The sequence below is a fragment of the Ceratina calcarata genome, unplaced genomic scaffold (genome assembly GCF_001652005.2).
Source record: "Ceratina calcarata isolate Rehan_Ccalc_2016 unplaced genomic scaffold, ASM165200v1 scaffold16.2, whole genome shotgun sequence".
Lineage (NCBI taxonomy): Eukaryota > Metazoa > Arthropoda > Insecta > Hymenoptera > Apidae > Ceratina > Ceratina calcarata.
This window is the reverse complement of record NW_017137284.1, coordinates 371,618-384,127: the sequence shown is the minus strand read 5'-3', so window position 1 is coordinate 384,127 and position 12,510 is coordinate 371,618. Positions and strand designations below refer to the sequence as shown.

At 39.5% G+C, this 12,510-nt stretch overlaps 1 protein-coding gene across 1 annotated transcript; it reads right to left on the bottom strand.

Annotated features, from left to right (window-relative positions):
• Nucleotides 1–1,726: 1,726 nt before the first annotated feature.
• On the bottom strand, nt 1,727–10,190 carry LanB1 (laminin subunit beta-1). Its single transcript, XM_026819748.1, has 10 exons — nt 9,437–10,190; nt 8,875–9,174; nt 8,047–8,609; nt 7,779–7,958; nt 7,319–7,644; nt 6,765–7,175; nt 6,405–6,597; nt 5,734–6,180; nt 4,012–5,603; nt 1,727–3,913 (listed from the first exon to the last, which is right to left on the bottom strand). The coding sequence occupies exons 1-10, from the start codon at nt 9,670–9,672 to the stop codon at nt 2,942–2,944; spliced, it is 5,220 nt and encodes a 1,739-aa protein (XP_026675549.1). The 5' UTR covers nt 9,673–10,190; the 3' UTR covers nt 1,727–2,941.
• Nucleotides 10,191–12,510: the final 2,320 nt, after the last annotated feature.

The following is a 12,510-nucleotide window of genomic DNA, read 5'->3' as shown; positions in this document are numbered from 1 at the left end:
GTAAGCATATAGATAAGTAAAAACGCCGGAATATCGTAGTCTATATTTATTATGCTGATAAGTTATCTATAAGGGAACTCCCAAAACCAGGCCTGATCTTATGTGGGTTTATGCTGATTAATTTTTTCCTTCTCAATTAACAGTGGTGCTGTTGTATTGTTAAATAGAAAGACATTATTCACTTGAAAATGTGTAGTAATTAAGATTCACCCAGGAATCATTAAAGATTTCTTTCATCATTCTCATTTCAAGAATAAGAGTTCAACGTTTACCCATACAGACAACTATAATCTGCATGTAGTAAAAATTGGTAGCAATAAATCTTGGCAATACCAGAACGATAAAGTCTGTGAGACGTGCGTACATTGAAAAATCCTTTGCGATAAATCATCGCCATACTGATACACACTTTTTTCTATACTCAGTTCCTACATGTTAACAAATGATTTTACGTTTTTGCATTTCTGCTTGTAGGTTTTATTACTTTTTACTCCTGTTCTGATAATAAAATACTGGCAATAACTGATAGCGGAATGCTGGACAACCACTGCTCGCGCGTGCTCTGAATGAACTCATTATGCATAGTTCCACGAGGGCCGTACACACCATTTCAATTCAACAGTGCCGTCTATTCACGAAATGCATACGTACCATTCCCTCCGATGTCCGGAGCGACGATTCTAAAAGCCGAAAGGGTGACTTAGGGCGAGGTGTGTCTGACTGTGTAACATATACCTTGGTGCATACGAAATGCCGTTCTCCGAATTTGTTGAATTGTAAGCATCTGCAGGATTGCATGTGAATAAAGAATTATAAACGCTATACACATTCTATAATAATAGTGTTAGGAATACCGATTTCATTGTCCTGTCAATTATTTCACTTCATTATAAAACAAATGTTTATATTTTATTTTAATGTATGAAATAATCAACCAACTTATTGATAATATAAAAATTAATTTAACAGACATTTTGACTGTATTAATGATTTTATGTATCGATTTATATATTTCGTAAAAGAAAAATTGTTAGCTCTTGTGAAGATTGATTGAAGGAAGAGATCTGGAGATCGACACGGATGTCGGTTCAGGAAGTTTGAAATGCAGATAGACGGGACAGAGATCTTTGAAAGGGTGGGACGCACGTGTAGATCGAAACCAGAGCCTACGATAATAAACCACGTGGGCTACAGATTACTATTTTTATAAAGGAGCCGTGTTACATGTATGTATCGACTAGAAAAAATATGCAAGTTGATAACCGGAAAACTTTTTTTCATTTCATACAAGAGCGACTTTTTATGATTAATCAATTCAATATCGTTTGGGATTTTTTAAATTATAATAATTAATTGGTGGAATGAATCTCGAGCTAATTTTTACATTCTTAGAATTCATTCAGAAAATTCAGATTGTATGACGTAATTGTCCGAACGTAAGAATTTTATCATTCCTTGGTTAAACTTCCGGTCTGGTTCTTCCATAACTTTACCAACGATAAGAAGAAATGTGTTAAGTTAAGGAAATGGTGTTATCACTCGAATCCACCAGTTTTGTGGTTGTTCTTTATCAAAAATGTATCGTTTTAAGTCAGAAGATTGTACAACTCATATGAAATTCGTTTTTGCTGGAGAGTTATTATGATGAGCACTGATTATGTTTTTTATATATTATACAATTATTAAAAGGAATGGGACGAAGGTAAATGAATTTAAAAATGCAGGATTAGTTTTATAACACATTTATTTTCCAAACACGTACTTAGTTCTCTATTGTTACAAAACTACTTAAATACAATTGACAAACTTTTGGTTTGAAGCATTGTTCCACTTCTTATCTGAACGAGAACAGAGAATAGTAAATCTTTGACAATGTCAATAAATCGATTGTTGCAGTACATAAATAAGTAACTATGATTCTCTTTTACCTAGGAAGTCTCTTTTACGTACTTCTCAACAATTTTTCCATCTTTTTTCTTCCCTTTCGAATTTCACTTCTATAAGGCTGTAGTTTTACAATAATATTCTACAGTGCGATTCATTGTAATTATTTTATTACATGTATTAAAAATATAATATGAAAATGTTCTTTAAAATATCTCCATCTATAAAAATGCTTTATAAAGAGAGGAAATGCAGTTTTGTGTAAGAAAAATGTATTATATTTACAAGGTAAAAAATTTCTATCTATTGCATCGAGTCTTAATATATAAATGCATGCTCGTACATAAGTACAGTAATTTATACATATATAGTTTCAGGCGCGTTGAACGATATAAATCTATTATAACTTGTGCAAAAGATGCTATATGATGCTATTGATTATTTCGTTAGTATCAGATTTTAATAGTTATAACAATATTAATATTTAATTCTGCATTAACTATATCAGTCATTTTCTACGTATAATAAATCATCTTTTAAAGTACGTATAATTGTATTGTTATTCTTAATCAGATCATGTGATCAAGAGTTTAAATGCTCTGTTCTATACTTTTTAAATATTTGGTCCACAAAGAGAAGAAATGCATTTTTCTGCATGGAAGACGATTATTAAAGATAAACAAATTTTTGTTTTAAAAATGTTTCGTATATGTGTAAATGTAAATTAACAAATAAATGGCCTCTGTTCGCGAATATGGCACTGTAAAATTTCTTTCTCTCTAATGTAATTACATAAAATGTATAAAAAATCAATTCGCACAAAAATATGAATTCCAATTCGAGATTCTCTAATCGGAGCCACGAAATAATATTGTTGTTATATTTGTTGTGCAAATAACAAATAATGTGGATACAAAAAGCGAGTAAACATGTATCGTTCTTAAAAAAGAAGTTGTACTTTTTACATAAAATCATCTGATATTCGTGCAAACACATGCTTTCGCTAATTTAATTTCATTACTTCAGGACTTCGATTAAAAAGACTAATTTGAATAATTCAAGAAGTACATTGCCTGTACTGTTGTGCCTTCTTCTCGATTTCTGCTAAATGCTTCTCCATTTCCGCAGTCAGAAAATCCACATCAGTTTTCAAATCAGAGAGCATCCTTTCATTATCCTTATAAACGCTCTCCATACCGTCCAGATCTTTGGATTTAGTCGACGTATCAGCAGTGAGCTCTGAAGCTCTTTGCAGAAGCTTCTTAGCCCTCAATATACTGCCTCTGCTTTTATTCACCCTCGAGTCTAGAGCTTCATTCGCTCGTTTATACTCTTTAGCAAGCTCCTTGGTCTTCGCATCGACATTCTGCGCCTCTGCAGCGACTTTACTTGCCTCTACACCAATTTCCTGATTGAGAACAAAATCATTTCTCACTGATTGTGTTTGCAGTTGTTTCAAGCGAGCGTCCAGAGCCTCGACTCTTTGCGTGGTGCTGTTTGCTTGCATCTGAGCGCCCCTAGTCACCTCAGCAATTTCCTCTAAATCCATTTCCGACCTGTTAACGTCACGATCAGCCTGCTCGATCGCCACTTGAGCTCGATCTTGAGCTTTCTGCGCATCATTCAAAAGATCCGCCACTTTCGTTGCTAAAAGTTGTTTCTGGATCGCGTTTTCCCTGCTTCTATTGGCTCTTTCATTTAATCGCACAGCCAGAAGAAGGTCGTCTCTGGTGTCCGCGAGGATCTTCTCCGAATCCGTTAGCGAGCCAACGATATTTTTTATACGATCCGCTAATTCTTTGATCTCATCGGGTTTTAATTGAATGTTCATTGCCAGGACCTCGTTGGCTAGATCTCTGACCATAGCTGGGGTGGGTTCACCCTCGTCCAACGTGTCTCGAATTTGATCGTTCACGTTGGATACGCTTTTGATCACTTCATCAGAGAGCGTACGGGCTCGCAAGGCATAGTTGAATGCATCCTGGGCGTTCGATCTGGCCGTCGTTGCATCGCGTTCCACTTGAATCATCTAAACATAAGAAAATTTGTTTTCTGTTCAAGTGAATACAGTCATTGAATGAAATTAAGAACCGTGATATTTCTTACAATTTATCGAATGAAACTTACGTTACGAAGTAATTGTTCAGCCTCGTCTTTATGAGTCTTGATCTTCGCAGCCTGTTGTTTAGCAACGTCCAGAGCTTGATTCGCCTTGGTTACAGCACCCACATCGCAGGACAAGCCTCCGCAGAAACTACATCCGGCACCACCGCACACGCTACTGCAGTCCGTAACGTTATCACCGCACATTTGCAGATTTAATCCCGGCATGATCCTGTTGAAATTCTTCAGCTTCTCGCCGATCCGATCCAAAGCTTGTTTGTTCTTCTCTTGCGACGACTCGACGAAGGCACGGTTTTTCCCTAGCAGGCTCTCCGTGTGTTTGCTGAACCTCTTCGCATCGGCGAGAATGTTGCTGGTATCATTTGCCGTTTTCTCCGCCTGTTTCGACTGCTCAGCCATTTGCTGCGTAACATTCAAAGCGCCTTGTACGTTCTCCTCTTGCAGTCTCGTTGCATTTTCTTTAAGATCCGCAGCTGCCTGATGTAAACTTTTGGTTCTGTTCTTCAAATTCTTGAGAGCAGCGTCGCCCAGATTCACTCTTTGATTGACATTCTCCAGTAAATTGTTCACTTCCTCTATTTGTTTCGTGGACGCGGACACATTGTTGTTCAATTCGATCGCCAGGTCGTTCAATTCATCCAAATCTTGACTTCTGATCGAAGCGTTACTGATCAGTGCTTTCACTTGTTCCAAAGATTCGTCCATATCGTCGAATTCTTGCCTATAAACGCCAGTCGTACCGACTTTTTGAATCCTCGACGCTTCTTCTATCACGAGATCCGTCTTATTTCTGAGGCCAGACAATGTCAAGTCCCAGTTGTCGAAACACTCGCCACAGGGATTGCATTGCGGCGCGTTTCCGTAGTAACCACGATCGCACATGTCGCATTTCTCACCGCCGATCCCTTTGTGACAGACGCACTTTCCGGTCTCTCTGTCGCACTGCTGGCTGGCAGATCCGGTCAGATCGCAGTCGCAGGGGTAACACTCTACGTTCGGGTTGCCCCAGTAGTTCGATTGACATTCGTTACAGCGTCTGCCGCCGAAGCCTTGTCTGCATTCGCAGCTACCGTCATACGGATTGCATCTGTCGGACACGCTGCCAACGGCGTCGCACATGCAAGGATCGCATCCCTGGCCACTGGCAATCCTCCAGTGATTTTCCTCACAAGAATCGCAAAGTAATCCAATGACATGCGGCAAGCAAGGACACTGACCCGTCCGATGATCGCAGGTCCCAGCATTTCTGTCCGTTCCCAATACATCGCACTGGCAGTCCTGGCAATCCTGTTCCAGAGCGTTACCGTAATATCCTGCTTTACAAATTTGACAATTTGCACCGTCAGTATTGTATAGGCACTGCAGGCAACGGCCGGTGTGCGGGTCACAATTGCCAGGTCGTTGCAAATCGGTATTGTTGTTACAATTGCACGGCTCGCAGCTGCCGCCGGGTACCTCGGGATTACCGAAGTAATTCTCCGCGCAGGTTTCGCAGCGGGGTCCGGCGTAGCCTTCGAAGCACTCGCAGATCACGTCGTGAGTCACTGAGTCCAAAGAGCAGCTCTCGGCGTACGAGTGTCCAGAATTCAGAGTTCCTGCGAATACGCAGAACATAAAAAATAGAATATACATTATCATTTTTTTTAGAACAAGAAAATACCAATTGAAATTATAAATGTTTAATTTTTCCCAAAAATCTGGAGTCTAATTGTAAGTATAACTCACCCGGGCAGGGACACGCTCTGCATGGAATATCAGCGCCAATTCTAGGATCACCATAGTAAGTTTCAATGCACCGGTCGCAATTATGTCCAGTCGTGAAGTCTCGACAGTTGATGCAAGCTCCGGTCTTCGAGTCGCAACTCTCGGCATGGCCGTTGCACTCGCACCGTTGACAGTGAGGGAAGTTCCAGAAACCAGGCTCGCACTGACCGCAGGTTCTACCGTAAGTATTCGGCCGACACTTGCACCTGCCTGTCTCCACGTCACAGAAATTATCTAGAGCTCCCACGCCGTCACAATCGCAAGGAACGCAACCCTCCGGCCCGAAACCGTAGGTTCCAGGTGCGCAACGGTCACAGCGTCTACCGACTACGTTGGGCTTGCAAGGGCAGATGCCTCCGTAATTCTCGCAGAGCAAACTGTGAGATCCAGTGGGATTGCAATCACAAGCTATAAAAATTTTAGAAAACTTAATAATATGTATTATACAATAATTTATTTAATAATTTTATTAAAGTATGCTGAATTAAAAGAGATCGTTAAATGAATGTATTTCTGTATTTTAACAATATATTTATGACAAGCTGTATGATCTAATCAATGACTAGTGGACAATCTTGAATATTTCTAATTCCCTCCGTATTTATGAATAAAATTTCTGAAAATATACTTACAATGTGCTCCATCGTAAACATAGTAGCCGATGCTGTTGTGATACTTTCTGCAAACATCTGGAATGATGGACCAGACTGCATTGATGTCGTTGAAGTAATCGTTGCAGTATCTCTCGTATTCTTGCCGGCGCAGCTCACCGACTACTGGGTCTTTGAAAAACGGTATCGCTTCTATCTTCGGTCTCAGGACGATCTGAGAATAAAGATCGATTGATTAATATCGGTGATAAGACAGATTTTAATGCGAAATGTTTATACATTAAGCACAGTCAATTTTTCTATAAATGCATGAAATTAATAGTTAATTGATTTACATCGATTAAGTTATTTTTAGTTCTTAAAAGAATTATTTTTACACACCGAGTCGACCAGAATGGATGCAGACGGTGTGTCCACTTGATTGTTGAACTTGCGGAACTGCAGCACAACGTTGTACCGTTTTCCAGCTTCCAAGCAAACGGAGGGTTGCACGACGACGTTCCTCGATCTCAAAGGAAGCTGCGTATACAATTTATCCTGCTCCGGCCTCCAGTCAGCGCACGGCCCATTCGGATCCGGCGGCTCGTCTCTCTCAATGATTATCTGAACATTCTCCCAAGGACCTACTTGGACCGGTTCGTATCTGACGATTATGTCATACCACAGACTTTTACGGATATCGTCGATTGTGAAATTCAAAAGCGAGCCCTCTAATGCCTTCATGAATCCAGTTCCAGTCCATGTACTGTTCCTTCCGTCGCGGTACGGTTCTCTGATCACCACTTGACAATTCTATGCAAAGAAATTGCGATTTTTATTAAAAATTATAATTATAAAAGAATGTAACAATTAAAAATTGTATTAATCCTTGTGTGGTACTATTTTTTATCAGATATGAGATTTTAAAAACAATGAAAAGGAAAATGCAGAATTACCTCAGTAGCTCTTGACAATTCACCCTCGTAAATCAAGAAGTCCAACGATCCTGTGTAATAACTCTGTTCCGGCTGGTTGCAAGTCCTGCCGCTGACGTGAGGCCTGCAACGGCACTGACCGGTTATTACATCGCATGAATTTTCATACGAACCTCCAGGATCGCAATCGCAAGGTTTGCAACCGTCCGGATCCTCCGAGAGACCCCAGTACTCCTGTCGACACTGATTGCAATCGCGGCCAGTAACAAAACGCTTACAAGTGCACTCGCCAGTCAACATGTTGCACCCCAGATTGTCGATGGTGCCCAAAGTGTTGCAGGTACAAGCTGAAGACAAAGTTCACGTCACGTCGATTCTTTCATTCATTAAAACGATATCAGATAATTGTTTGTTTACTATTGTTAATCAATCAACAATAAATTTGACTAGTATTTAATATTATAATAATTAACTGATGTACCTTGACAACCCTCGGGACTCTCGGGGTCGAAGTTCCAGAATCCGTTCTTGCAACGATCGCATCGACGACCTTCCACGTTCGCTTTACAGTGACAGCGTCCAGATTCGTCACCACTGAGAGGATCGGTTCTCGAGTCGCATATGCCGTCGTCCAAAGAACCACCCAGATCACAATTACAAGCTGTATAAAGAAATTAAATCGAATCCCTATAATTTTTGAATGAAGAAGCAAGTTGGTGTCAAAATAAAAAAATTGCAAGAACACTTACGCAGACACGCCTCGGTATGAGATATATCCTTCGTGACATCATGATAATAAAACGGTTTGCACAGTTCACAATTCTGTCCTCTGGTGTTGTGCTGGCAATCATCGCAAACGCCGCCAGACACTCTCCCAGATCTCTCGTAAACGGCTTCATCAAAATGACAAGACGTTGAGTGGTTGTTACAATTGCAAGGTCTGCACGCGTTGGTCTGCTTGCCCACAGCCGGTTTCCATGGGAGGTCGTTATAAAAATCTTGACACCTCTCACAATTTAAACCGGTAGTGTTGTGAGTGCACTCGCATCTACCGTGGACCATGTTCTCCTCGTGTGAAACGCCCGGAAGTGGTAGACACCTGGACGCGTGACCGTAACAGGAACAGGATCCACGAATCACCATATTCTGAATGGCATAGTAGTATTTCTCACTGGTCTCGGCTCGATCGTCTAAGAGATCGTCGCCCAAAGTATGCAATCTAGTCATGTTTATACGAAGATTCGTAATTTTCAATTGGGTTTGCACTTCCTTCGAGTAGGGATTGTCTATCTCCAAGTTTCGTGGCAGTACTCTGGAAATCATTAAAGAAAATTGCATTTAGTATTTTAATAGGTAAAGAATAATATAGAAATTCTTAATAAGTAAAATAATTTTGTAATAAGTGCATTGAATTACGTTGCACTTTATTGGAGTGACCTAATAAAATTATGTGAATGTTCGGCTGCAAGCCTGTGTTGCAAGATAAGCGAAGTGTCAGTAACATTTCAATGACCTCGCCACTAAGCGCATACTTATGCGATTTGATCACTTTTATCACTATTTACATGTATGCATACCTGAAGATAACATCACCTCCAGTCGACGGCGCCACGCCGGAGTACCTCGTCTCGCAGATAACGTCCGTCAGTTTCTGAGGTGGTTCCGTCGACACTCCCGGGAAATACTGGTCGCAATTGTGTGCGAAGTACCGATAAACCTGCCAGGTTTTCCCGAAATCGTACGATCTCTCGATCAGCATCGCGGCCGGCCTGAACGTCTTGAAACGGATTATGATATGGGTGAAGTGAAACTCCGATTCCAAGTCGAATTGTATCCAAACGTTCTCCATCCCATTTTCCGCTTGCCACCATCCTTTCCTAGAATATTAAATAAAACAATAAAATTGTAAATTCTGTGGTAAGAATCTATTTACTATATGTATATATTATAACGACTAATAACTATTTATTATCCGATACGACCATAAATAAACAAGTAAATAATAAAGTTGTGATATTAATGATTTTTGTAAAATGAGAGATAAGCTGATACTGATTATAATTTTGTATAGTATATTTATCTCGCTTCCTTTGATAATCTGAAAATATTTTTTATTTAATTTATTTGAACTTTACTTACTCAGTAACAATATTTTCGATATTATGTTGCTGTTTTGGTAGTGACGAATCGCAGAAGAAACACTTCTTGCGGTCCTTCAAATGCGAAACGATGCAATATCTCTCTGGCCCTTTTAAACCGCAAGTAGATGAAGCAGTCAGCCGATCTTTGCGGCCGATCAATAGATTTCCCGTGGCAGGATAACACGAACTCTGCTCACAGGGATGCTTTCTCTTTATCTGTGCGCCTAAATACATAAGAAATTTATAAAATAAATATCTCAAAAGCGGATTGAGTTAGCCACGATTTTAGTCATCTCAGACCCTGTCAACTAGTACGATTGTCGTTACGCTGGTAATTACATTAATTGAAAAATTGTTATTTACACTGTATTATTGTTATTCCCAGAGGCCAGAAGTTAGTGGTTGGAAGAACAACGTCCAGGTGTAAACACCTTAACCAAATTAAAAAGGGAAAAGGTGCCTAAAATTGTTTTCAGAAGAAGAAATGTGAATATCAATTTCCAACCATTCGTTTTTACGGTAATTTAAATAGATAACGCTACAGAGTGTTTTATTCTGTAGAAGGGAGGATTAAGTCTTAACGTCATGCTGGTTTTAATTGTTTGAGTGAACGAAATGTTTGAGACCAGCGAGAATAAGCTACCTCTTTCGCTGGGAGCGATTAGCTTTGGCCAATAATGGCGTTCTTCGGTCACCTCCGTGGGTGACATATCTCCCCTCTGGATTGATCCTACAACACCCCTTTCTTTATCTTCAACGCTTACTAATATCTGATTTTACATACGTACAATAGTTCTACATTTAAAATCCCATAATCCTTCTTATTATGATATTAATGCTAAATGTGTTGTATGTATGCTTCTAAACCGCTTAGATTTTGGAGACCGAAATAAACTTGAGAAAGTTCAGAAGGATGCCAGGTCGAAGGGTCGAATCGCTATCTAATCAAAATGGATAAAACGTCTTCTCGTAAGAGCGATGAATGGAGAACACGTTGTGATCGTCGATAGACAAACTCCAACTGTTCCGCGCGCGTTTCGACAAAATTGTAATTTCTCTTTCGTTACAGTAAGCTACATAAGATATCTGACCCCGTTTACGTATTGCTAAAAAATTGTATTCAAGTTATGTCCGATGAGTGATATAATGTTTCCCGATAAAGTTGAAACCGGGGAAAAACTTTAATTGATAACCGCGATAATATACCGAGTGCGAACGTGTTAATGAGTAACACTTACTTGCTGCAATTGTTATTGCAAATAACAATATTGCAAAAGTCGTCTGATTTATTCGAGCCATTTCCACCCCTTCGATCGATTAATGTTATTAAACCGAGTCTAAGCCATGAGCATTATTTTTCAGCTGAAAGCAGAATATTTTCGATTTTAATCGATTAAATTCTAACAAATTTATCTGTGAAAATAACACGTTATCATATTTGATAGAAGATACATTTATAGAAGTCATATTAGAATCATACGATCATATGTTAAGAGCAATTGTAGTTTGAATTTCTTTTTGCTATTCGATGAATCACTAGGTTTAAAACTAATCTCATTACAGTCCTAAAAATATGTTTGTCCTACGGTAAACCCATTGACTACCTGCGATTTGCTACATTCTTCAGAAGGCAATGAATCATCGATGTTATCAATACTATTCACAATTTTATCTTGAATGAAGCTTTTATGTCACTCCGTTATCATCGATCATTTCAATTTTTGCAATTCTTACTGCATTCAAAATGCAATTGATCCTTTAATATATTTAATATATTTATGTCACACAGTTTTTGCTCTGTTAAATTTGTTTAATAAAAACGAAAAGTATAATTGATTGAAAAATTCGTCGAAGGCAAAAAATAATATTTGGATATTTTCATTCGTAATCAATCTATTATGTATTCTACAATATATTTCGTATTATTATATTACTTATTCCTCGCTCTCTATTAAATCTGTGCAATAGAGAGAAGGGATCGATTAAAAAAAATCTCGTCACGGCATGAGTGCAAGCGCGTTTAAAACGGAGGAACGTAGCGCGAAAAACGAGAATAGCAGCAAAACGAGCTTAGCAAGAGAAACATCGTTTACTTGCCTAACTCGCGAACTCTATCTCCCTCGAAATAACGGGTTTCTGGCGGAGATTTCGACGACGGATCCGTGGACGATGATCGAGCGACGGGCGAGTCAGCCGATCGAGAACCGATGGATCCAGGGCACAGTACACTCGATCCCCGTGATACGTACACCGTGCCGGACACGAGAATGAGATGAGGAATGAGCACGAGACGAGAGAGGCAACGCCGTACGGACGCCTGCTGGTGGGTGACGCGTCTCTTCTCTCTCTTTCTCTTTTGCGGAGTGTTTTCTCTGTTAAAGAGAACCTCCGACAGCAACCAGTGCCGTACGACGTAGAACTGGAGGTCCCTTTCTTCGCCGGCTTGTGACGAGGGTGCTGGCCAGCGATGGGATTAAACAGCTCATGGATATTCAATCTCTGACCAATTTAGAATCAAATAAACTGTCAGGCTAACATTATAAAATAAATCTGGACAATTTACCTCAGTAGATTATTTTTGAATCATTTGCAAATGTGTATAGACTGGCTACAGACAGTTTAAAGACAGCAGGCAATTATTTATAAATCTATATTTATCTACAATTTAATTTATTTGTGTGATGCATCTGTGCGAACTCGAACCCATCTCTACTTACTGCTGAGAAAGGCCGATGAACGAAGCGGGGAGGCTCTTTACGGTAGGGCAAGTGGAGAAACGGTTGCGGGGGCGGAATGCTAGGAAAAGGTTTTGTTGAGGATTAGTTGGTTGCAGTTTTATTAGCGGCGGTTCGACGCGTTTGTGTTTGTTAATTTGACAGATTAGTTAGTGGGTACAGGTTGAATGGAAGAATGAATTAGAAGAGATTGATACAGGCTCGCGCAATGAAAATTGGACGGACATACCAGTAGAATTGTTTTTTAGATTTTAGTAATACGACACATCATTTTAATTGAGATTTATTTTTTATCATAATAAAAAGCTAGAATAATGGATTTCTTTCCTGTCTCTCT

Bases quoted from the DNA above. Each gene is read 5' to 3' on its own strand.
- LanB1 (XM_026819748.1), bottom strand. From the start codon at position 9,672: ATGTATTTAGGCGCACAGATAAAGAGAAAGCATCCCTGTGAGCAGAGT. The intron at 9,175-9,436 runs GTAAGTAAAGTT...TTAATATTCTAG, and splicing joins ATCGAAAATATTGTTACTGA to GAAAGGATGGTGGCAAGCGG. The intron at 7,959-8,046 runs GTAAGTGTTCTT...TTCTTTATACAG, and splicing joins TCATACCGAGGCGTGTCTGC to CTTGTAATTGTGATCTGGGT.